The following is a 25,478-nucleotide window of genomic DNA, read 5'->3' as shown; positions in this document are numbered from 1 at the left end:
AGTTTGTTCCTATCTTGACTAATTCGAAAGTTATCCGAGAAAAACTCTCTCCATATCTAGCGCCGCCATTTTGTCTTTTTCGACCCCTGTGACGTCATCTTTGACCTGACCTGAAAATGACCTTTGTAAAAATTGTAGATCTTGGCCGTGCGTATCCGATGCCGTTTACCGCTTGTCGCTATCTTGCTTCGTTCTCGAGATCTCAGGGGGGGGGCCGAATCGGCCCCCCCCCCCGCCAGTTTCTTGTCCCGGCGGAGCCCGCCAGGAATAGGGTTAATATTATTTCATATCTTATCAGTTTGCAGTCATGTACTTTAAAACGGCCATTTTTACATATACGACTGACCATCCCTTTTTCCACTTAGCCAGTAACCTACCGTATGTTCGATCGAGGACGCATGATCCCGATCTGACCCCTATCTGCCTCCCTGCGCAGAGTCTGGACATCAGTCGCTCGGTGAAGTTTCTGGAGGGCACCTACATCGTGCCGACCGGAGTCGGTTTGCCTATGAACCTCACCGTCTCTGCCGTGGCCGCTGTCAATGTCCAGATGTCCGGTAACGCCCAGCTGGAGAGGCTGTTCAGCAGCCAGGAGCTGGATCTGGCCTTCCGACTGAGGCCCAGGTCAGTCACTGGTGGGCGCCCAATGATGCAAAATCAGTTAATGCAGAGCATCAGACTAACGGCATTGGTCACTTTTGGGACACCAAGCTATGTATACGTGGCCATATTTTGCGTTCCTATTTCTCCTAAAAATGCGTCTCACAAATTTGCTCAAGTTCGAAATGCTAGTTATGTAATTTATTATTATTATTATCATGACGATTCATGCTATCTATGATATATTATTCATGTCAAGTTCTTTCTTCCAACGCAGTTCACGTATAAGATGAGATCGCTGTAATATCGTGACCTCAGCGATACTGATCACAGCTGCGGTAAGTTCAGTGCAGCTGTGGCCGCCTGATTATTAACCACTCCATTCCACTCCAGCGGCGCGGTGACGTGCGACATGACGATGATGGTGGACGGAATGGCCGTCCAGCTCGGAATGGGCATGAAGGCCACCGTCCACTCTTCCACCCTCGTGGACGCCAGCCTCAGAATGGAGGGCTTCAGGCTCGTCAACGCCCAGGTCAACATGCCCAAAGAGAGGATGGACGTCTACAATTTCGAGTAAGAATACATGCGATAGGTACAGAGGCTGAAGAGGGAAGCGTAGATGGTTCATTTAAGTCGCGATGTCGCTCTGGCTATTTTCACAGATCAGTGTGGATGGAACGATTGTTTAATTTCCGGGCATCAAAGTTCGTTCAGAGAGCTGGCGAATCGCTCAAACAATTATGTAGTAAAGCAGGCTGAGATTATCGTCCCTGCGATTCCCTCGTACAATTGTATTTTCTCCTCTCTTACAGGTCTTCGATGGAGTTTATTCATCAGGACCAACAGACAACGCTGACATCAGAGATCACCATGGAAGGGGACAAACACCAACAAGTCTCCTTCGTGTCCTGCTCAGGAAATGAACGCGTCCTGGTAAATATGAGACGCCGTCACTGCCCGCGTGACGTTTCAGTGGCTGGGTTAAGTCTTTTTAACGTAGAATCAAAGCTCATGTGGGGCCCAATTACAGATTAAGTCATGAATAAAACATTGCTTGTTGTCCAGCTGTATGATCGTTGACACGTATAATGTCGCCACATGCTTATCCAACCGATGGCACCTATTCCACTGACCCGAGTTTGTCTTTCTTCCAGGGCTGGAAGCTGTGCGCCCAGCTGCATTACGTGAACGCCTCGGATAACGAGATGGCGCCTCATTTTCCTCTCACCGGGCCCACCAAGATCGCCCTCTCCGTGGAGAAGACCGACAAAACGATGCAGGGCTACAAACTCGAATGGGGCATCACCGATAACAATGTAATTAGTTATTACAGATTAGCGGGTGTGCATAAAGCGTGCTGTCGTTGTTAATGTGCATTCAGTGGCCGTATTCACAATCACGGGTTAAGGGTAGGGGTAGGAGTAACGGTTAACGGGTTATTTTTGTGGCCGTATTCACAATCGAAGTTTACCCCTGATAGTCGCCCGGCGCCATGCAGACGGCACCTGGCCTGCCAGGTGTTGAAGATGGTGTTGAAGATGATATTCAGAGTATCAGAGACGTGGCGAAATTGCGTGGTGCTGGTAGATAAATCATGATGCACTGACGATGTTGATAATTATGGGTAGGGACAGGAACGAAGACATTTAAGTAATGAAATCCAGCAATCGTTCGATATGTTGACGTATTCGATCGTCTCCCACAGTTCGAACACAACTTGATCGTGACGCTCGACACTCCGGAGTCCACGATAGATCGGCGAGTCCAACTGAAACTGAAGAGGTCTAAAAAGCACGGCAGAATCGGCTTCATATTCACCTATCCCGGTGAAAAGCTCAGTGGAAACGGTAAGTGTGCTTTCAAAAATATAGCATGATAGCTTAACATGCACAAAAATATCCTGATTGTACAAAAGGGCAAAATATGTATGCTCCCTGAGTAGAAATATCTGTTCGATGGCGAAATAGGTATACTCGTACTATCGTTAAATCAGATCGCTTGTTTTCACTTGAACAAGTTCCGTGCATACATTCTATGCACAATGCACATTCATTAATCTGGAGGCGTTTTTCTTGTAACACATCTCCCTGTTCTAATATCTCCCTGCCAAACCTATAACCCTGCTACACTGCCGTCAGGTGAAACCGCCTGGGAGATGAACAGGAAGAAGCTAGCGCTGCAGGTGTCTCGCAGAGGGGTGCAGGTGCTCGACCTGACGGCACAGCTAGTGACCGACCAGACTGCCACCGGCGTCATGTACCGACACACGTTCATACTCAACCTCGTGCAGAACCCGTACGCCAATCTACAGGGTAGGTCAGTGGGACTTTATTTTCAGTCGGATGAACAGCTGAAAGCGATTGTTTTTTATATTTCCCTAGTCCAATGATTTATGCGACGATGTACGTTGTTTTGAAATTTGTGTTTACATCTCTGCATACCGTGTGTAATGAAACAATATATATTTTCAGGATTTGTCAAGATATCTCAGGACGAGAGCGCAATGCAGCGGGAGATCGACCTTGGTCTCACGTTGCCGTCGATTACGCTGGGGCTGGTCTCCAACGCCACAGAGTCTCCGGAGCTGTATAAATCGAAAATCGCCATCAAACATACATTGCGGGTAAGGCTTCCAGTGTGTGATCTTCAGGTATAAGATATGCGTTTCTTGTGGTATGTGGTAGGAGTGCCTCACCCTGACGTTTCTTTTTGTGATGTTTGATGACCCCGATCGCCAGTAATGGAATGACTGTGTTGGTAGGAGCGCAATACAGACAACCCACTGTGTCGATGCTGCTGAAGGCACAAAATGAATTGCGTGACAATTCATGTGTGTCTTTCTGTGATGGTCAGGGCGGGTCGCAGAAGGAGCTCTCCTTACTACTGGAGGTATGAAAGGGACACAGTGTAACCGTGTGTCTATCTGTGACCGTGTGTCTGTCTGTTGTGTCTGTGACTGTCTGTCTGTCTGTCTGTCTGTCTGTCTGTCTGGCTATCTGTCTGTCTGTCTGTGTCTGTATGTGACTGTGTGTCTGGTGTGACCGTCTGTGTGTGTCTGCAACTGTGTGTCTGTCTGTGTAACCCTGTGTCTGTCTGTAACTGTGTGCCTGTCTGTGGTGGCCAGGGCGGCCCTCAGCGCGAGCTCTTGCTACTGCTGGAGGCACGATAGAGGCGCAGTGTGACCGTGTCTGTAAAACTGTGTGTCTGGTGTGACTCCGGTGTCTGGTGTGACCGTCTGTCTGTGATTGTATGTCTATCTGTGGTGGCAGGGCGGCCCTCAGCGCGAGCTCTCGCTACTGCTGGAGGCACGGGACGGTGAGGACGGCGACGGTGGAAGAGTCGGACACTGGATGATGGCCACAGATGTCGACCTGACCGAACACATCCGATTCGCCTGGGCGGGACGCTGGGACAGCAAGGTGAGAACAAACCCGAACTTACATGGTGGCGGTTATTGGAGAAGGCGAATAATTAAGAAGCGCAGATATGTTGGTCATTGCCCTTTGCCGTGGGAACTGGAATGGAGAAATACTCATTTTAAATTAGTTTGCAACAACATTGTTGTGTCGATAAAAGGACATGAATGGAAATTAATTGCGATTTCCTTTCAAAAGACTAATGTTAAGTCAACTAAATATTTTTGGGATCATTTCAGAAATTATATCATCCGTGCGGTATTAGGAAAATGCAATATTGTGAGGTAGGTGATCTAAAGATCTTCAAATCTTGAAACTGATTGTTTTGCCATGCACAAATGCTTCTTTAGCATGTTGTTTGGCATGACATTTAGTGCGCCTTGCTGTGACAATGGCATTGTGATCAAATTGAGCAAGTTACAAAATACCAGCCTGTGGTCGTCGGGTTTTACGTTGTAACTGTGACTATTTCTCTTTGTGACAGAACTCTCGAGCCAGCACGATGAATAAAATCCAGACGGCTCTCAGGCCTGAACAGTTCGACACGAGTCCCACCTTTTCGGTCGGGTATCGGTTCGATTACATGTCCACCGAAGAATCGAGCAAGGTAAGCATGTCCCACTGCAGCTGTTTTACAGTAACTGTAAGCGTGACGTTTTTATTCTTGAGCGGATTTATTCTTTTAATTGCTGGAGAATATCAGTCAATTCGCTTACTCTTCAAAGACTAAAGCTTAGCTAAACCAACATATGCAGGACGGTTTCGCCTCTACGTGATTAACTATAGCAACCCATGGTTTGCATATCAGCTCTGTCCGGCCCCGCCATCAGCCACTTTTTTTTATAAATTTAGTCCGAACCTTTTGATGGGAAGGATTCACAAGGACAGAGCCACCGCTAAGCGAAGCTTGTTGCGATGACCCTGCCCTCTACCCTCCGATCGCGCAATTCCGATTCTATGGCAGAATTTTAGAGTCCAAAGTTTAACGTGCGCACAAAGCCGCGCACGGCCGGTCCCCTCGCTGACTTCGCCTGGCTACGGTCTGCCACCAACCGCAACCATACCTGTCAGGAGGCCCATAAATGTCGAGCGCCCTTCGCGCTTCGAACCCGGACTGTCATAACCGGGAATGCGTGCTCTCACCACGCGGAGTCCAACGCTCTAACCAACTGAGCTACGGGACCGGCTACTTCTGTCTGTTTTTAACGTCAGCTCCGTTGAACGAGGGGCCACACTTTCCGGTCCGCTCTAACCTATGCTCTGCTCTCTCCCAGGTGAGGGGTAGCGTCCATCTCAAGTACCCGTCAGCGCGTCTGGACCTGATGCTCCTGGGAGAGCACGCCAACATCTACCGTGGTTTGGTGAACAAGATCACGCTGCGCTATGCGCCAGGTGAGAGGGCCAAATGCGAGATACGGGACCTTGATGCGGTGGTATGGGATACGGTATGACATTATGGCAGTACGATGATACGGGTACCGAACCGCAATGTGATGATGCAGGATTTGGGAATCGTGATACGAACAGATACGGAATACCGCTATGCGATGCAGCCATGCTTAGAACGGACTGTGGTTCTGTGACAACTGACAATAGATGCGGGATCGTAGTTAACTCAGCGGAAGAAGGAATAGCCAATGGAAGTATTGCAGGGAAGCGCACCTCCGTGCTTAGAAGCATGCAATCTGTCATTAGGTGCCGACTTATCTTGAAGGCCGCACAAAGAATAAGCAAACTCGACAGACCTCTCTTTGCCTAACAATTGGCATGTCTCACCTCCCCTTTCCTGCCTTTCTCAGGTCGTGAGCTGCACTCCCGTCTGAACCTGACCGGACTCCCGGTGGGCCGCACCGACAAACTCGAGGGCTACTGGGAGCTGGAGGTGCCGGGCTACCCGTATTCGATCCAACTCGCTGGCGACATCCGCAGGGATCTCGAGGCCGCTACACCCAGCCAATATAAGGTACGGCTCAGACGGGTCCTGAAGTGAGTAAAGAGTGTCTGTTTAAAGGGACCCTCCCACCTTCAAAAAAGTTAATGAATTGGCATGAAAGTGATGTCCCTTGGTTCAGAAAGAGCGAAAACGAATATCTACCAAATTTCACCGAAAAATATTCACTGGTTTTCAAGATATTAGGCTTTTACTTTTGTTTACTTTTTGGGATCTCCCCTGTTACTAGCGACTTTATTTGGAAGCAATAATTTGGCAGCCCTAAAGTGCGGCAGACGTTGCGCGCAAAGCAGCGTATACCACCACGTGTTAATGATGGTTTTGGTCTAAGATTTAAACATCGTTAGATCTCCGCTGACGTCACAAATTCTAAGGGGGCATTCCAATGCATTAGCCCCTTAGAATCCGAAAACTGCAAGTTTGAAATTCCATATCTTCGAATTAAAGCATTTTTCGATGTTGTGAGTGTCCAAACCGGTATTTGCAGGTCATGGCCACCAATTTGGCTATCTCAACTCAAAACTAATGTTAAGGTGGGAGGGTCCCTTTAAGCGTTTTTGTTGGTAACCGAAGGTTTGTTGTCAATAGTTAAAATATGAATGAGAACATGCTGTCTAAAGTCTCTCACACCTGTTCCAGTACACGTCCAGTCCAGTCCAATCATTATCAGTGCATATTCAGTCCAATGCCTCTGTTTAACCCGCGCCCTGCTGGGGGGGGGGGGGGGGTGTTTGAACACCCCCCCCTTGTGGTTTTTCGCGAATATATCACGTTTTTGGTACACCTTATCATGCATCAATTCTACACATGTTGTAAAAATTTCAGACCAAGGTCATTCAAGGTCAGGTCACCAGGTCACTTGAAGTGACCTCACCTCATAAAAAGTTTCAATGTCTGTTATAGCTACACCGAGTGACCGATCGCTTTGAAACTTTCAGCGATTGCTAAGAGCAATAGCATGAACAAAATGTTTATATCAGAATTTTGATATCGATGACCTAAGGTCAGGTCAATTTTGCGACCTCCCCATTATAAGTCAATGGGAGAAAATTGAAATGCGCCTCTTTTGGACGAAAGACATTATAAACACTTCCAAACACCGAATTACAAGTGGTTTAGACACACTGAACATGAAAATGGTGTCCGTGACCCTTGTTTGTGCCCTGAGGTCATCTTAGGTCACGAATGGTATCTAACAGTTTTTCGCAAATAACTTTTGATAGAGGCATGCTAGAGCGATGAAAACGCCTTATATGTGTTCAGCTCGACGATACGGATCAACTGATATGCAACATGACCCTTTCCGGTCAGGTCATGACCTTGACCTGAGGTCAAATTTTCAAGTTGACCTTTCAAGGTCAAGTTATAGTTCATTCAATGCGTCTTGACCAGAGGAACACGATGCCGGTGAAAGTAAGCTCGTACAAGGCTTAGGTCAAAAGTTATTGCAGAAAAACTGTTTCCGAAAAATCGGCTATTTTTGCAGTTTTTTCCCCCTGCAGGCAAAATCATTAACGTTAGGTCAAATTTAAGAGAATTACTCAGAAAGGGCGTTAATAGGGCTATCGAATGCACTTTTCCGCGGCGCTGTAGCTCTATTGGTTCCCGAGTTATGCGTTGGCTTCTTGGAAGTTTCGACATTCGACCTGGAAATCGGCGAAATTTTGCCTTCAATGACCTCTGGTAACCTGACCTTTGACCTGACCAAAAAATTGACCGAAGTGGTTTCGTCATTATTTTTTACGCTCTTTCGAACGCCGCCTTCCGCGTATCGCTACGTGGCCCAGGAGCCGAGTTACAAGGGGGGTGTTCAAACACCCCCCCCCCCCAGCAGGGCGTGGAAATCCAGGACCCCCAGCCTGGCGCGGGTTAACTTGTATCTCTCCCTCCCCATCCGCTAGTACCGTCTGGAGTCCCAGCTTGTCTCCGGCGGCTCTTTGTCTCTCATGTCTCTTATGTGTCACATATCTCACATGCCCCTCTCCCCTCCCACCCAGTACCGTATGGAGGGCCGGTGGCTCTCTGGCGGCTCGGCGCTGGCCACCGGTATCTACCGTCTTCAGCTGAACGAGCAGGCCATGAGCGTCGACCACCGGCTGGAGCTAGATCTGGCCGTGGAGGGCAGGTCCCTGCTCAACGGCTCGGTAGAACTCGGGATCTCCCCGACGGTGGTCGCTGTCGGAACGCAGGTTTGTTACGGCCGGTGAAGAACGGAGATTATGGGCTAGGGAAAGAGCACAAGTGGGGACCGGTATTGATTTGTTTCATCAATTTCAGAGATGTTCTATCAACAGCAGTGGATTCTATTTGGGTTTTTAGTGAAGATAACTGTAGTATAGTGAAATGATAAGTCGTAGGTGGGTTTCTTTTTATTTTATCTTATTTTTTTCTCATGACGTGATTTTTACAAGCGTACCGAATCCAAGTAGAAGGTTTGTGTCTAGCACACCAAGCTCCCACTTCTCTCACCCACAACACATTACCAAGCAGACATGTGCATGGATCCGAGAAATTGGATCTGGGATCTGATCCCACGGATCCTGATCCCGGATACGACGGGATCATAGATCCAGCTCTGTAATTTATTGAGAGATCCGTAGGGATCACAGATCCGAGTCTCATTTTTTGCTTGAGATCCAGTGAGATCATAGATCCTCGCTTATTTTTTGCGAACACATATATCCCCAAAAAACGCTTGTTTCAACTCACAAACATACTGTTTTAGTGATTTTATGTGATCGCGCGTCATAATCCATAGTTTTGTGGCATTTATTGACATAGAAACCCCATAAAACATGGTTTCAAATGTGCATGGTGGGATCCACTCAGATCATAGATCCATGTTCTTAATTTATCGTCAGATCATATGAGATCATAGATCCAAGATGTATTTTTCTCGCCGGATCTGGTGGGATCATAGATCCCAACCTGTACTTTGCTTCGAGATCCACTGAGATCATAGATCCATCACTCGGATCCATGCACATGTCTGTTACCAAGCACCATTCGGTCTGCAACCAGACTGCTAAATCCACGTCCTTGTAACCACCCTCCCCCACCCTCCTTCAGGTGACCTACTCGGGCTCCGACTACGGCGTGGAGGCGCGCTACTGGCTGGCTCCAGTCGAGTCGGACATACAGCGGTCGGTGCGACTGGGTCTCACCTACCCCGGCTCGGCCTACAGTGTCACCGGCACTCTCAGACTCGGGGAGGTGTTCCGAACCACCCTGGAGCTCTCACTGCCCGCGCTCTCGCGACACCAGCGGTAGGTGGAATGAGGGATGAGGGTGGTGAGGGTAGTGTTTGAGCTTTTCAGAGTAATGTGTGAGCTTTGCAGCGCCCACATCGCGATGGGCTAGGCACGGTGAATTTGTAGGCATTCTACATATACTCGGGCAGGCCTCTACGAGCTTAACTGCAGAACGAGTTCTTTGTCGTTGGTAATAAATGGTGCTGGCTGACGTCAGGCTTTGCGTCATTCAAACCGCTCGCCCAGCTATCTTTTTTTCGCTAGACACTATTGACGCCATATTTTCAGCTTTCCGAAAGCAATACGAGTACATAGCAAAACACCAAAATGTTGTCAACCAACCCTTACCGTGCGTTTTCAGTCAGCGCGACGTCCAGCTGATCGTTGGCGGTTCCCACACGGACTCCCTACTCGCCTGGGTGGTGGATCTCAAATGGGACGCCAACTGGGACCCGACGCAGCGGCTCATGATGGATTTCCGTGCGGAGGAGCCGTCGGATGGCACGAGGAACGTCACAGTTCGGATGGTGTATCCGGTGAATACGATACAGCTGACCATGGACCGAACGATGACTGGTGAGTGAATATGGTGTTTTATGTATCATGGAGGTTTTAGCAACGACTCTGATCTCTTTTCTTGAATTCAGGGTTGTGAACTTGAAAATGCGTGAAAGAAGGCGATGACTAACGTCAGACTTTAAGTCGATTTTTACCGATTTGGCTTGTGATAAATAAAGACTGATCCAATTATACCAATATGCAGCTATAAGTATTATGTTAGGCTATACATAGTCTGCTTCCCTCACTCCCTATCCCTATGCTACTTTGCCTGTCACTTACATACACGGTCAACTCACGGTGCCCGCGCCACCTTTCAGTAACCTCGTCTGTGTCCGCAGGCGGCTGGACCCGCCTGCAGTACCACAACCACGTCCTGCTGGCGTTCGGCGAGCTCGAGCCAGTCGAGATGACCGTCTCTGCCAGTACCGCTCTGGACGTACCCACCAAGAGGGTTTCGGTGGACGCCACACTCACCTCGCCCTTCCCCCACTGGGCCAGGAACTCACTCAAACTCAGGTGAGTTGCTGCTAACTCTTAGCTCAGGTGCCACGCTTAGGTCAGTTACCAAGGTCAGTGGCTTTCAGTGAGAGCCGTTAAAAAGACAATGATGTGCGGGTAGGAAGGTGGAGGTAGTTTGCAAGTAGATCGGTATTGTAATTTAAGGCTTAATATCTGTTTATTTCACTTTCCACCCCAAACACCTCCTAGCCATGGATGAGGAGATATACTAGTCATGACCTCTCCTCCCCCCTCCCGCAGTCACGCGCGCTCGGCCAGCAGTCTGCAGTCTCGACTGGAGGTACTGGCCGGTGGAGAACGGTTCATCGGCTCCCTGGACGGGCAGCGCCGAGGACCGGGCAGTGTAACACTCGCCGCTACTGTTACCTCTACCATGGAGCGGCTGAGGAGGGTGGAGGCCCGTCTGGACCATCAGCGGCACGCCCAGGGCATCACGTCGTCCTTGGTGCTGGTGAGGGCATGGTGAAAGAGGACGGCGTTAGTATGTACTGCTCAGCTCAGGACTTGTAGCATCGTAATTTGACCTTTGGTGGTTATGGAACTTGGAAGGCATTTCATGAACAGAAGTGATGGAGAAGTGGTTCCCAAGGTTAAGCTCGCCGCTAGCCTGTGGATGCCTCAGGCAGCCTGTGGATGCCTGATATTCATTCAAAGTTAAACCAAATTTAATGTGCTGTATTGGTGCGCCAACGTTTTTTTATCTTGGCCAGGGCTCATTTTCTTTTTTTCCTTTCCGAATCATGGTTTGGGTTGTTTTTGATAGTTTATAGCAGTTCACTACATACTGACGAATGTTTCGCGTTATTTCTGTCTATTATAGGAGACTCCTGAGAACCGTATATCGGGCGATCTGGCCCTGCGTGACCTGAGTGGCGGTGGCGAGATGCGCTACCGAGCGGAACTCAACGTCACCACGCCCTTCCAGGTAAGGAATCATGTCTGTAGTGTCCTGGCGTTCGAAGGGGAATGTGGAGTAAGGAATGGCGTGTTGTCGGAATCGGTCATTTAACCCGCGCGGGGCTGGGGTCTCCAGCCGAACGCGCGGGGCTGGGGGGGGGGGGGTAAATTTTACACCCCCTCCCCTGTTATCTCCCGAACTAATGGTCCGATTTGGAAAATTCAAACGCCAATCGAAAGCTCTCATCACGAACTACTAAAAACATGTACTTAATTTAAAGTTTGAGGTCAAGGTCAAGGTCAGGTCAAGGGTACAAATTGCAAGTTTCTACAGTATCGGCCTTGCACCGTAGTTGCCGAAGAATGGAGTCATGGACTGAGACTGATCGCCCAAAACGTGTTCTTAGGCTACCAAGACAATATTCGTTGCATACAATATCATTCAGAGGTCAAGGTCAAGGTCAGGTCAGGTCAGGTCAGGTCACCAAAAAACAAAATATAGAAAAGGGCATGTGCGACACATGTTTTATGGGTCATTTTACTCATAGAATTCAATAGGCACACTCAATAAGTGATATGGACCACCTCTGGATGAATTTCAGGTCGAGGTCAGGTCAAGGTCAGGTCAAGTGAGGTCAAATTTTGAAGTTGGTTGTTAAGGCCTAAAAAGGTGTCTATCTGATGCAGTTTTTCACGGCGAATCGAATGGTGCTATTTTTCTTTCCGTACGAGGTCTAGAACTTCCAAAAAAGTCATTTTTTTCAAAAATTTTGTGTGTCGTGACGTCATAAACTTTTGAATAACTCCCACATTTTTGAACCGATTCTTCTAAAATTTGGTATGTAGGTGCACATAGACCAATTATCTGACATATATTCCGCTTTTTTCGATAGACTCAAAATTTTGGATTTTATAATGATTTTCCCAAAAAAGTCAGTTTTTTAAAAAAATTTAGGCCAAAATCCAAAATTTTCAAAAAACCGAGATAGCCATTTGATAGACAAAGTAAAATTACGTATAACCTTTTTGTTACGTCTTGATTCCTTTAAAAATGAAGATGTTAGCGGCGTTTGAACTTTTGCCGTTTTTGAGGCGAAAATGGCGAACATGACGTCACTAAAACGTCAATTTCTCAAAAATTTTCCGACGGATTTCGCTCAAATTTTCAGGGAACGTGTCAAATTGATGTAAGAAAAGGTACTGAAAGTTTGGCGGCGCTGCGCGCCGCCGTTTTTGAGATATCGCAAAAATTCGCGAGGGGGGGTAAAATTTACCCCCCCCCCCAGCCCCGCGCGGGTTACCTGACGACCACTGGATAGATTGAAAGGAGATGCGTGCCATCATAATATGAGATGCTTTCTTTATCATCAGAACGTTGATCGCGAGCTCGCTGTTAAACCCAAAGAGGTTAAAATGAAGAAACTTGTTACGCGGCTGACCAGGTTACAAACCACACCAAATTGCAAACTAACCTAGTGTTTTAGCTAACCCAATGCCCACTGGTGACATGGTCGGGTATTTCAGGGAATGCATGACGCCACCTACATGCTCGACGCCAGACGGTCGGCTGAAAGCTTTATTCTGACGGGAGAGAGCAGAGTGGAAAACATCGGGCACAACCTGGTATTCAAGGGTGAGTACTGGATTACTGCGATTGGAGCACGATTTCGAAGATGGTCACCGATCCGATAACTTCATACGACGCCCTGTGGTGTATGGTATTAATGCTTTTAAGCAGTGGACAACAACTTAAATACGAAGAAACTTGTGGCAAACAATAGATGAAATTTGTTTTGAAGAGTTTGTTGAAGATCAGGCGATTCGAATGTGTAACATATTGGATTGATCTCCTTGACATTGATCTTTCTCATGTCTCGCAGGTGAGGAGTCTGACCGGATAGAGGGCTCGCTGATACTGGATCAGATCCACCCTCAGCTGAACCTGTTCACCGCCGAAATGCTGCTCGATCCCTCCGAGGCGGGACGGGCGTTCAAGGTAAGAGACCCATGGCGAATTGAAACGAGGGTGATTTTGGTTTTTACCGTGTTATTTACTCCTGAACATGTGAGCGTTGAAAAAATCAGTGCCTTCGCTGTTACATCTATCCTTCGTTAATATACCTTTGTACTCTTTTGCAGACCTCACTGAAATGGCCGGATAACCGTGCTGAGCTGGAAGGGAACATGCACTTCCGGGCGTGGAACGACTTCGGGGCTGGCCTGCAGTTCATCTCTCCTCTGGAGGCCATCAGAGACGTCGGCCTGATGGTGAAAACTAAGCAGACCGGACCGTACGCCTTTCAGGTCAGTGTTGTGTGAGTGGTCTTTCCTGCTAGTATTTGTCGGAACGCATAAAACAAACTAAGCAAGCAGGGTCATCTTCAGTTCAGTGCTGGATAGGTTATCAATTTACTCAACGAATTGAATGAATATGACTATTTGCAAATTCCCATCAAACTAAATGACTTCTAGTCTGCTTCGGTCTCTCTTCTTACTTTACCCCGTCACCACCCCCTCATATCCGCAGTCTGAGGCCCGCGTGGCGTGGCTGGGAGAGAACCCACTCGGTCTGATGGTCGATTTCGACCTGGAGCCGCCCGGCCTGGACCCCTCCAAGGTCGGGCTGACCCTGAAGTCGGAGCTGCGGCTGCCGCTGCGGTTCGGGAGCCGCATCGCGCTCGGTCTGAAGGGAGTCGTCGACCGGACCACCCGAACCCTGTCTGCCGGCATCGACGGCGCGCTCGATCAGTACAAGGTGAGGCTGGCGTTTTTCTATGCGTAAGATTATAGCGTTATGATGTCAACTTATACAGATGTTTGAGTGGTATGAAAATATGTTGTGATATGTTGGAGATCTGCTCTTCCTGCTCGCTCATAGAAATTGCTGTTTGTATTCGTTCGAGGAATTCTGCCGTCATCGGTACTGTGCATCTACAGTCAACTCTATTCAGCGATTCACCACGGTTCCTTCTCAGTTCTCATCACCACGCACAATTAAGGCCTGCTTGTGCTCTGTTTATAGCTCACTACATAATAAGCCATACGAACCTTATTTATTGCCGTTTACTCCGTCGTCCGTCCTCCAGACCTGTGCATCTCTCACCATTTATCCTTCTCTACCGGACAGGTGGCTCTGACGGCTGACGGGTCGCTCGGCTCAGCGGCACTGGACAAACGCTACGGCACCATATCTGTAACACTGCCCGCCGGGCCGGTCCGTCAACTGACCGTGGCCGCCAGTGTGCTTCCTTCGGCCGACAGGAAGTATGAGCTGTTCTTCTCACCCGTCTGGAAAATGGAGGATGGATCCATGCAGCAGGTGCGCTGTGGGAGGGTGGTGTATGGGCTGGGAGCGGGAGGAGACGAGCGAGTTTTTATTCCTGAATGTGTGGAATGAGCGGCAGAGGCTGTAATGTAGCCAAGATGTCAATGAAAGAGAGTGATAGATCGGGTAGATGTCTTGGTTGGTCATATAATTCGGTAAACCTGATATGCAAGTGCTCATTTCCTTGTTGCTCTATCGCTAAATGCAATGTCATGATTGCCTCTGCCGCTGACATGACTCGCCACTACCATGACAACAATCACAAACCTCAAATATTAACTACTCACCACTCATTTTTTTCTTCGTCCCGACAGATTCGCGTGACGAGCGTCATCGACATCAGCCAAATGGCGGTGACGGGATCGGTTCACGCCAACCTGCGCGTGCTGACTCCGTGGACGGAGATGCTGTTCCTGGACATGCAGCACTCCCGGACGCCGCAGGGAGAGATTGACACACGCCTGGTTGGCTCCATGGGCAGACACAACGCCGAGGTCAAGCTGAAGATAGTTGTGGTCATGGTAGGTGGTTCGTTGGTGCGACGAGCCTTGTGGTTTGAGGAACGCGGTGAGAGAGTCGGACTTCGTAGGGATTATTAGTGAATTGTATGTTATGTCGTTTTCGGCCCGTGCGTTGATACAAAAAAGAGCAACCTCAAATAACTTGGAATGTTCAAGTTCATTGTTCAGTCCATTAGAAGTTGATATTATTGCGGAGCTTTATCTTGTAGGTTTATCATGCCGAACTGCAGCTGAGACTGGTCAGCTCAATTATGCATCTGTTGTTGCACTTTGTTTTTCCTGATCGCGTGTTCATGTTGCTTTCAGAGGGGCCCGGAGCAGGGCGTGAAGGCGTTTTTGAGCTCGACCTCCAACATCCCGGCCTTCCCCGTGGTGGAGGCCTCTGCCGTGTACACGTTCAACCCTAACCAGCTGACCGTAACTCTCCTAACGCCGTATGAAGTGAGTGCTCAGGTCTAACTCGGTTTCATTGTGTTACTGTTGTGATTAGACCGACTGCACCGTTCCGTGCTTCTATCCTCAGGATACTGAAATCCTTCTCCTCCACGCCGCAACGCCCCTCCGGGCTGGACAGGCAACTTTATCTCATGCGGGCTGCTCCCTTGGAGCGGCACCGCTGCTCCCGAGGGAGCGCACCCCGTAGCCGGGTGCAGTGAGTACCTTGGGGCTGGGTGGCCTGTCCTCTGGACGGGCTCAGCCCCGGTGACTCACTAGGGTGCCTGCCCAGACCAATGTCTCCCCCTATATCCTATCATCCTCCCGGCTCTGAAATGGTCTAATTGGACCGAAAGGGCCTAACCCAACAAAACAGAAACAGACCGACTGCAAACAAGGTTCGTAGTTATTTAATGGATTTTATTTATGATATGCCGGAATTGTAACATTTTGTTCTCAAACATTTTTAAAGCGCGTCAAAACACTAACCGGGTTATTACATAAAGTCAACGATCTTTTCAAATAAAAAGCCTGACATCTACTCTTATGTATCCGATTACCTTGCAACATTTAACTATTGCAAGGCCATAAACTGACTGATTTTTTTCGCAGTACCGGGTGCGACTGGCGGCCGACTGGAAATCTGCTGACCGAAAGTCGGCAGCGTTCGAGCTGCTTACTCCTCTGGATGGACTGGATAGGGTGGCGGCCAAGTGAGTCTGTTCTTCAACTTCGGTAGTCAAGTTCTACTCAACATGTTGAACTCGTATTCATTGTAACACGTTATAAATAACGTAATCTCGTCATACGTTGCAATAAGTAAGATTAGTTCATACACCTCGCATAGACCACATCACGCATATTCCGCATAGCTGCGATCAAAACTAGAGTCCTATAATAGTACTGCTAGATGCCCTTATTATTTTGAAGTCACCCTAAGTTTTTTAATTGCAATGATGTGCTTGGATAGCTGCTTGCTTGTCTTTTGCGTGTATGTCTATGCTCATAACCAAAGTCCATTGCATTGTTCCGATCTGCTGACATTGTGGCCTCACCCCCGCAGTCTGGAGCTGGTCCGCAATGACGGCGCTATGGACCTGGCCGGCACGCTGACACTGCCCGGCTACCAGCGTCCGGTGGCTGTCAGTGGCACCTACCGACCGCTCGACCTGAGGCTCACCTTCTCGACGCCTTTCGAGGGAGTCACGTGAGTGGAGAACAGAGGCTGACTGGTGCATTTTTGTCATCAGGCTGTCATGCCCCTCGTTTTATTGTCGACTTATAAATAAAATAAGTAAACAGTTTCTAAGAACTAGGATTTCCAGGTATATTTTGCATTGACAAAAAAAAAGGAAAAAGACGAATAGAAACAACGTTAATCAATTTTCTGACTTTTCTCTCGTTGGTCCTTAGACCGTTTACACAAAGGATCTTTTCTCTCATCACTCCCGACATTATTAACCTCTCCCCACCACTACACGCCGTTCCGTTCCCTCCAGGTCGGGCTCGGTGCGTCTGTCGGCCGCTGTGGGAGGTCGCGGTCCCTCAGACGTGGTCCTGCGGGTGGCCTGGGAGCGCTACAAGGTGGAGCTGACCGGTACTGCCACCGTCGGACGGGGTGGCGTGCCCCAGCAGGTAACCGACACTGAATCACGCCGCGGCAGTGATGGTGAAGGGATTGGTGTATTTTACCATACATTCCTGTTGATATTAGCCGGTTTTACGAATTGCTTGGCTCTAATGTTTTACTTGGATCATCTTTTTCATCTTTTTGTCTACACAAAGAGATTGAACATAGAGTGGCGGGATGTTCACCGATATACCACCGTTCTGAGTAGGACGTACGTCGTCTTCTCGAGACGTTGCTAACGTAACCCTTGACAGTATTATAGCTGTGCTGTATTATGGCAGAGCTTGTTCCATTTTACATCCCCACGCCCATCTCTCCGGCGCAGGTGACGGGTACTCTGATAGTGAACCTGCCCGTCGGGCCGCGAGTGAACGGCCGATTCCAGCTGGCCGCCCGACCGGGAGAGCAACTCGTCTATGATCTGTCGGTGACTTCCAGCGTCGATGAGGCCAACTACCAGCTCAAGGGCGAGATATTCACCGGTCCCAGCCAGTTCGGAGTGGTCGTCAAGGTAAGGAATTCTTAATGGGCTGTATCCTGTATTCTTTCAATGATCAAAGAAAATCAATAAGCTGTTATGCGATGAAATTATGAACATGGAATGTCGCCTATTTAGTGTCAAGTTTATCGATATATTTGCGCTCATACTTACTATATATCATACTACTTACAGGTTCATCATCATCATACTACTTACATCATACTCATACTTACTCATACATCTTTAAACGCGTTTGATATACCTAATAGCTTTTGTAGCTAGTTTCTCCTGCGTTTTTTCTCGTGAAAGTCCATCCAAGGTGTTGACTGATCTATATCGTTAATCCTCCTAGAATACTATCACAGTGTTAATTATTCTGTCATCTATGTCCTACAGACCAGTTCAAACGGTGGTGCAGCCCAGGTATCTGCCGAGGCCTTGCTGATTCTGAGTGAGGCCGTGGCCAAGGTGCGGATGAGTCTGGACACGCCACACGAGGCGCTCCGAAACGTGTCGCTAACCGCCGAGTACAGGTACGATTTCCTCCCAGATGGTATCAAGTATCGACGCGCGCCTCGCCGACCCTTGTCTTTCACTGATCGGAATGGCTACGATCTATTAATTGTAGCACGCCATCCTGCAAAAGGGTTTCCTTCTTGTTAGCCGCTAACTAACGATTATGCACTTTTACCAAAACATAGACTTGAAAGTAGTTCTTGTTTCCGTAAGTACGTGAGCTGGAGTTCTTTACGTTACTGATGGCCCCCTGCCTCCTCCCGCAGAAACTCGCCAACCGAGGGTTACAAGCTGAGCTACAAGCTGCGTCACCCGAGAATCCAGGTGGAGGCTTCCACTCGCGTATCGGTCCACCTCTGGCCGGTCTTCTACATCGGCGTCAACGGGAAGGTGGCCATGGGACGCATGGTCCTAGAGAGATCCGCACGGTAAGCCATTCTTATTAACGGCGCTTATATATCTCTTTTCTGATACCAGTTTGGGAATAAACTGGCGAATTAGAAAACAGAACTCGGCGAAACATTCGTTGGTGGAACAGAGACTACATGATATCGGTTTGTCAAGATGTATCGAGTTATTGGTATATAATACCGGTTACTTATTTGCTGATTGTATGACTGTTTTCGTTTTTTTCCCCTCAAGAGTAGATCTTACAATACTTGATCATTTAAAAACTCCACTCTGCAGCGTGTTCCACGAGCCGGGCCGCGGCGGGAAGACGGAGCTGGGGGTGGCCTGGGACGTGTCCGCGGACCGGAACCGGCTGGCCGGCTGGGGACGCTACGCCGTGCTGGCCGACTACGCGCTGAGCGGCGCCGGCTTCGACGGCCAGCTGCTGGCGGGCAGGGACGCCGACCGCGACCGCACCGCCCCCACCGACCTCCGACTGGGTGCCGATGTCGACTGGCAGCGCAGTGCCGCTATGGGACGGGCCGTGCTGACGGCGCACATCAGAGACGCGCTGTACACACTGGATACCGATGTGAGTCCTCTGTGAGGTCATTAGGAGATACGGTATTTCATATGATCTTCGTCTGTCAACACTACAGTGGACGTGTGTTTTCTTTAGAGTTTATGTGAAATCAAAACAAAGTGGAGTTTTTATGCTATTTTTAGAGTGCTCGTATAGACACTTTGGTACAGCTTTTTACGTTTCTATGCAATATGTTGTTTTTGACCTTATCTTTTTCTTCGCAAACATTTTTCTGTAAGATTGGTAATTATCTGGAAATGCCATTATTTCGCATGACACAGCCACTGATCGTAGCAGATTCCTGGTTAACCCATTACTGTCCGGTTTCAGTACTCTGGAGCGGACGCCCACACCGGTTCGGTGCGGTTCGTGCGACGGATGCGCGGCTCAGAGCTCGAGGTGACGGCTCGCGGCCACCTCACCAAGGACTCCGTCACCGACAGATACATGGCCTCCCTCAACCTCACCATGCCCGTAGACGGCTACAAGGCCGTCAACACCGTCTGGCAGGTCAAGCACATGCCCAAGACCTTAGAGTTCGAGTGAGTTCGGAGTTGGTGATTAACACCAGGGAAGTGTCCTGGCTTCTACAAAGAGTCTCGATAACGATCATCCGGGGAAACTCCGCCGCTATCCTCCGCCGCTATCCTGAAGCTGGTCCCCATCACGTTGGGTGCGTCGCAGGACGCACGTCTAGCCCGGCAGAAGAGTCTGACTCAGCCGTGGACGGCGAAGTAGCTCCACCGGCTTCTTCATCAAAATCCAGCGTATTTGGCCAGCTCATCGAGAATGGGAGAAAGCTAGCCCCAAGCGACTTCTTTTGCAGTGTCGTTGCTTTCTCGTTTGATAAGCATCTACTATGGGGCCATTTATTTGTTATTTTCTTGACATGCATATAATCTGGAAGTTCGAATACTTGCTTTTTCGCAAAAGTAGCTAGCTTAGATTTGGCTTTGGTCGTATATGATGCTCCCCAAATAAATTGGTGTGTATTTCATACCGTAACTATGGCGCGCTTCATTGGCCGATGAAGTTTATATCATGAAATGTCGTCTTTTCAGATCGACGATTGAGATCGACCCCAAGTCCAGTTTCTACCAGCACACGAAGCATCACCTTGAACTCAACTACGACGGGCAACAGCAGGTGGATTACAATGGTAATGGTCAGTCGGTCTGCGACATGGGAGGTTGACGATGCCTACACTCGCCCCGCAATGTTTCTCACGCTTTGTGATTTTTGTGCACATTCTTCATGTTTATACCTTAGCCAACAGTTCTTTTGCATGACACCATCCGACTGAAGCGGTTTTCCATTTCAGCCAAGGGAGACTTCAGCTACGTGCATCATGACCTTGATGATGATCTGGATGTAACGAAGGTCAACGGAAAAGTCAACTTCATTAACAATGAGTAAGTTATACATTTTTTTTTTTTGGAATTTGGAAACGTGTGCACGAACATAGCTGTGCGTCAATTTTCTATGAGAATACCCTTCAAATTTGGATTTTTGTTTGTTTGTTTTGTTGGGTTAGGCCCTTTCGGTCCAATGGGACCATTTCAGAGCCGGGAGGATGATAGGATATAGGGGGAGACATTGGTCTGGGCAGGCACCCTAGTGAGTCACCGGGGCTGACCCCGTCCAGAGGACAGGCCACCTAGCCCCAAGGTACTCAGTACTCACTGCACCCGGCTACGGGGTGCGCTCCCTCGGGAGCAGCGGTGCCGCTCCAAGGGAGCAGCCCGCATGAGATAAAGTTGCCTGTCCAGCCCGGAGGGGGGTTGCGGCGTGGAGAAGGATTTCAGTATCCTGAGGATAGAAGCACGGAACGGGGTGTCAAATTTGGAACTATAAAGTACTAAGTAGATTGATCTAAAAATGTACTTTAATTTCACTTTCAATTTCATTCAAACAGAGGCCAAATGGGAGCGAGCGCGGAGGGTGAGCTGAACGATGGACGGTACGCTCTGGAGCTGATGAAAACCCAGTCTCAGGAGCTCGGCAACACCGGCAAACTGAACATCACATCGACATTCGAGTCCCTGCAGGAGTTCGTCGCCAACTACAAAGTAACGGTCAGTAGCTTGGTCCCTAACCACATCGCATTACATAGTCTACATATTTAGCGTAAGCAGCAACTGTTTCCCCAAGTTGAACTTTTCTTAATCTTTTTTTGTTTCAGCTCCTACACTAATGATTTTGTATTCCGAACTTAAGAAATTGGAAACCCTTACACCTAACAAAACGCCTGATTTTTCAGCGAGACCGGGCCAACCAGAACGCTCTTACGAGCACATTCGGCGCCGTGTATAACGGAAACCAGCTGGTGGACGGTACCTATCAATTCATGAGCGACGGCCTCACTCAGCGGCACACCCTGAACCTGGAGAACCCGCTGCATCCCTTCGACGCGGATGTCACCTTCATGGGCACAGTCGATCAGGTGATATATGGGAGAAGGGAGGTTGAAAGGAGACTTTCGGCGTTAGCGGAGAGCGGCTGGTACGATAGTGAGAGAAGGGCTGTCTTCACAGATGGATACCATAGGCAGGATCCATTTTGTTCATCAGTATATTTTCATATATTCTTAGTATGTGCTGATATCGTCTCTTCTGGTGTTCGAGGATTTTGTACTCTCCTAAGCTATTTTCAGTTCATTAAGTCTACATAATAACATGAGACTTCATCGGGACCCATTTTAATCAAACCTCGCCATAGGTATCTTGTCCCACATGACTTCTTACCAGCCTCCGTCTCTCCCCACCGCCAGCGTCGTGCCGAGTTTACCATCAACAGTCACCGCGACAACCGTACCGTATCCGGCTGGGCTCAGCGGATCTTTAACGCGACCGGCTACTCCCTGGAGGCGAAGCTCACCCTACCTGAGCGCCAGCTGGGACTGAAGTACAGCGGCGACAATCAGGGAGACTCCTACACCCGCGCCGCCCGCCTTTCCCTGTCGTCAGAGGCGTTTGTTGGGTATCATTACAGCGTCAGCGATGAAATGGAAATGGTAAGAAAACAGGCATGACGGTACAAATATCGGGAAGGTGAAGGCCAGTTAGGTTCAAAGTGCACATAATTTTTGTACGATTACTTCAGCTTCAACTGCTTTTTAAACCATGATACTACATGGACCAGTTGCTGTTAAGCGGTTTCATGGCATATGTGCAAGTCCGGGTTTACAAATTGCTTTAAATTCTTAGTGAGGATTTTGCAACCCATCGATTGTACCTACGGTTATTAGTGTGCCCACTGCTCTGGAGAAGTACTTGGGAAAGTCTCTGCCGTTTTCACTTTTTCGTGCTGACTCACCGGTGTCTCCCTTTACCACAGCACCTGGAGGAGGGCTCCGTGGTGCGCCTGCAGCTCGATTTCCCTGCCCGCTCTCTGGCCGGAACCATGGAACTGGCTCGGACTCCGACACGGAGGAATGACGCCCACTCCAGCGGCCGGGCCAAGCTGAAGTTCCAGTGGGATGCCGAGAGACAGCCGTGAGTAGACCCAAGTGTCGGTACTCTATGACGGAGAGTGAATGATAAGGCTAGTTTGTTGGCGCTGATGGTCTCTTAGATTTGTGGATGATGACCGAGAGGGATTGGGGGAGGTGCCTGTTGCTTGGCTGCAATACTATTTGAAAATGTGTTTTTGTGAAATCGGTTATGCGCACTGAAAGAAAGAGAAAACATTAGGATAAGCCCAGGATCAACTGTACTGTATAAAGTAGGCGCCACTTTTTAGTGGATTATTTTACTTGGAGTTTATCCATATGAGAATTTATAGGTAATATTTTGGTTTATGCATCCACAGAGAGCGGCAGGTGGCAGCGACGTTCAACGTGGCTGACCTCAGCACCGCCGACAACAGGCACTACAATTTCAGCGTCAACCTCGATCTCGTCGGAAAGGTAGACGCTGCTACGTAGTTGTCAGACATAGCATGGTGCCAATTAAGCCGATCGGTGTTCACTAATGACTGAAGTCTGAACGGTTCTCTGCATAGGACCTATGATGCATGCTCGTACCAATAGTGAATATCTCCGCTGAAGACGTGCAGCGGCAATTAATCTTTGTTGCATTTTACACTTCATCTTTGATGGAACCCACCCCTGACCTGCCCCGCTGTCCTCCCTAGCCGGTGACGCTGGACACCAGCGTTCAGACGAGCAGCGGGACCCCTCTGCAGCTGGACGCCGCGTTCCGCTACTCTACCGACCCCGACTCCCACCTGACCATGTCGTACAGCGTCGTAGACCAGAGCCGCGGCAGCAAGCTGGTGCTCAAGTCGACACTCTTCGTCAGCCACCCCATCTCCAGGTCAGAAGACAGAGAAGTGCGATAGCTGAATATGACAGAGACTTGAGTATGGGCGTTTTAAATAACGAAATTGTTAATTGAGTTAATGGAAGAAGAGGTCATATCCCTCATTCTCAGCTCCAAGTGACCAATGCAAAGCAGACTGTGTTTCATTCGGAAATACTTTGACGTTATTGTACTTCTATGGGATATTCTAAAATAAGCACGTAGACCTATGCACGCCGTCTATGGAGGTGTATAGACTTACAGAGGTCTATGATAAGCACATATAATCACTGACTCACTTTCTTCGTTTGTCACCCCAGGCTGTCTGTGACCGGTAAGGGGCTGCTGGAGGTGGCCCGGGGAACGCTGAAGGTATCAGGAGCCTACACCTACCTGGACATCGAAGACAGGAGACTCGAGTCCAAGGTGCTCCTCGAACTCGACAGAAAACTCGGCGAATTCAAGGCGGAGGTGAGTTCGCTGTTTTTTTATACGTCTGACACCACTGCAGTAACAAGATGATGTAGCTTATACGGGATATTATCCCACTTCGCGAACGTACTACCAGTTTGTTTCGCATGGTTCGACAACTGTGCGTTTCACGCCGCATGACTAAATCGATGTGGTGTCGCGTAGCGTGTTCTCTACTAATAAGCTGTTAGCTCTTAAGCATTATCAACAAAAACCATGAACCTTTCCAACGTTCCGTCATTGCCAGGTCACTCTACCATCCATGATCTACGAACTGAAGTCGACCGTCGGTCTGAAGGAGTACCGTATAAACGGCGCTGCCATCCCCACGGAGCTGGGCAGTCCGCAGACGCTGCTGGCTACCATGGACAGGGAGCGGCCCCTGGTCAGACTGGAGATTCTATACGATCCCGGTGAGCCAATGTATCGGGTTATGGTGGTGGGTTATGGTGGTGTCAGTGTGTGTCGTCAGAGTGAAACATTTTAAAGAACCACATAAAAAGTGGACTTTGAGCCGTGTATCCTGACGAATTTCCATACGTTTTGCGCAGGACTGATTGAGAGAACAAGCGTAAGTCCTAGCGATAAGCTCTAATTGTCCTTGTCGCGCACATAAGTTATGTGCTGAGATGACTCCTTAGCCCCATTTATCACCATCTAAGTTTTTATTCTTCCGGTTATATTATCGGCATCCTAGCTGAAATCACCAGTAACCATCACCCACGCCCAATCATCCCCACCTACTGACAGTGCCCCTGTGACGTTTCCAGAGCAGGCAAAGCGTCTGTACGTCACGGGCGGCATGGTGAACAACAGGACAGTGCGTCTGGAGGCGTACCGACAGGCGGGCCAGTACCGGGTCGACGACATGGTGTTCTTCCTGCGTCTGAACCACTCACACCTGCTGACCTCGCAGGCCCGCTGGCGCACAGAGCTTGGTTATGAGCTGGCCGTGAGTTTGGGGCAAGGATATTTGTTGAAACCCGTGTGAAGCATAGAGCTCGGATACGAGCTGGCTGTGAGCAATGAAGATGTATATGATTGAGGGGGAGCTCAGAGGTAAAGATGGAGTAGTTGAACAGGTCTTCAGGGCTCATGTACCGCGCGCTGGAGCTAGAGCTCGAATGCGAACTGGCCGTAAATGGGGAGGGAGTCGTTATTGGATCTAACTAGAGAGTTGAGACGAGGATGGCTGATGGATACGTGATGGACGTACGAATCGAGTTGGGTGATGGCTGATGACACCAATTCGCTCTAGAGTCTTATATCATAAACTACATCGGATTTCTATACTCCGGCCTTTACTCACTGTCACATCTATGCATTTATATCTTACTGACCCCTCGCCTCTCGGGATCTCCTTTTGACCAGGAGTGGGCCCGGTCCACGGTACTCCTGTCCCGCGACGCGCTCCTGGACGCCTGTGCCAGCGAGTGGGAGGTGAAGGCGGGAGCCATGGAGTCCAGTCTGGAAGACATGCTTGGACAGGAGATTGACCTGCTCGTGTGAGTAGACTGTGGATTCGGGGAAGAGACAGAGTGTGTGGTGTTGGGAGGCATATTGAATTAAATTAAAGGTACTTAGTCAGGGGATGCGTGGACTGGAGAGGCTGCGTGAGCGTAGAAAA

General features: G+C 49.0%; 1 protein-coding gene across 3 annotated transcripts in view; it reads left to right on the top strand.

The window, feature by feature from the left end:
• The window catches only part of LOC122382611, a 77,392-nt gene that overhangs the window by 18,478 nt on the left and 33,436 nt on the right, over positions 1 to 25,478 (top strand). The window contains exons 17-61 of one of the 3 annotated variants that reach the window (XM_043368168.1): positions 437 to 624; positions 994 to 1,176; positions 1,416 to 1,536; positions 1,758 to 1,919; positions 2,309 to 2,450; positions 2,742 to 2,915; positions 3,075 to 3,226; positions 3,873 to 4,022; positions 4,259 to 4,303; positions 4,504 to 4,626; positions 5,294 to 5,411; positions 5,819 to 5,982; positions 7,968 to 8,159; positions 9,040 to 9,236; positions 9,583 to 9,797; positions 10,121 to 10,298; positions 10,542 to 10,752; positions 11,122 to 11,226; positions 12,723 to 12,831; positions 13,079 to 13,194; positions 13,338 to 13,502; positions 13,726 to 13,953; positions 14,326 to 14,517; positions 14,838 to 15,044; positions 15,351 to 15,485; positions 16,092 to 16,192; positions 16,543 to 16,686; positions 16,979 to 17,114; positions 17,435 to 17,620; positions 17,987 to 18,123; positions 18,373 to 18,534; positions 18,794 to 19,088; positions 19,410 to 19,621; positions 20,141 to 20,244; positions 20,401 to 20,491; positions 20,995 to 21,154; positions 21,340 to 21,522; positions 21,850 to 22,092; positions 22,416 to 22,573; positions 22,890 to 22,986; positions 23,214 to 23,395; positions 23,701 to 23,851; positions 24,099 to 24,264; positions 24,622 to 24,803; positions 25,223 to 25,356. In XM_043368168.1, the coding sequence (XP_043224103.1) occupies positions 437 to 624; positions 994 to 1,176; positions 1,416 to 1,536; positions 1,758 to 1,919; positions 2,309 to 2,450; positions 2,742 to 2,915; positions 3,075 to 3,226; positions 3,873 to 4,022; positions 4,259 to 4,303; positions 4,504 to 4,626; positions 5,294 to 5,411; positions 5,819 to 5,982; positions 7,968 to 8,159; positions 9,040 to 9,236; positions 9,583 to 9,797; positions 10,121 to 10,298; positions 10,542 to 10,752; positions 11,122 to 11,226; positions 12,723 to 12,831; positions 13,079 to 13,194; positions 13,338 to 13,502; positions 13,726 to 13,953; positions 14,326 to 14,517; positions 14,838 to 15,044; positions 15,351 to 15,485; positions 16,092 to 16,192; positions 16,543 to 16,686; positions 16,979 to 17,114; positions 17,435 to 17,620; positions 17,987 to 18,123; positions 18,373 to 18,534; positions 18,794 to 19,088; positions 19,410 to 19,621; positions 20,141 to 20,244; positions 20,401 to 20,491; positions 20,995 to 21,154; positions 21,340 to 21,522; positions 21,850 to 22,092; positions 22,416 to 22,573; positions 22,890 to 22,986; positions 23,214 to 23,395; positions 23,701 to 23,851; positions 24,099 to 24,264; positions 24,622 to 24,803; positions 25,223 to 25,356 (7,196 nt within the window). The remainder of the gene's footprint in view (positions 1 to 436; positions 625 to 993; positions 1,177 to 1,415; positions 1,537 to 1,757; positions 1,920 to 2,308; positions 2,451 to 2,741; positions 2,916 to 3,074; positions 3,227 to 3,872; positions 4,023 to 4,258; positions 4,304 to 4,503; positions 4,627 to 5,293; positions 5,412 to 5,818; positions 5,983 to 7,967; positions 8,160 to 9,039; positions 9,237 to 9,582; positions 9,798 to 10,120; positions 10,299 to 10,541; positions 10,753 to 11,121; positions 11,227 to 12,722; positions 12,832 to 13,078; positions 13,195 to 13,337; positions 13,503 to 13,725; positions 13,954 to 14,325; positions 14,518 to 14,837; positions 15,045 to 15,350; positions 15,486 to 16,091; positions 16,193 to 16,542; positions 16,687 to 16,978; positions 17,115 to 17,434; positions 17,621 to 17,986; positions 18,124 to 18,372; positions 18,535 to 18,793; positions 19,089 to 19,409; positions 19,622 to 20,140; positions 20,245 to 20,400; positions 20,492 to 20,994; positions 21,155 to 21,339; positions 21,523 to 21,849; positions 22,093 to 22,415; positions 22,574 to 22,889; positions 22,987 to 23,213; positions 23,396 to 23,700; positions 23,852 to 24,098; positions 24,265 to 24,621; positions 24,804 to 25,222; positions 25,357 to 25,478) is intronic. The other 2 variants (XM_043368169.1, XM_043368170.1) reach the window with 2 other exon arrangements.

Source organism: Amphibalanus amphitrite, unplaced genomic scaffold (genome assembly GCF_019059575.1).
Source record: "Amphibalanus amphitrite isolate SeventyFive unplaced genomic scaffold, NRLGWU_Aamphi_draft 000143F_arrow, whole genome shotgun sequence".
Taxonomy (NCBI): domain Eukaryota; kingdom Metazoa; phylum Arthropoda; class Thecostraca; order Balanomorpha; family Balanidae; genus Amphibalanus; species Amphibalanus amphitrite.
This window is presented reverse-complemented; position numbering and strand designations above follow the sequence as displayed.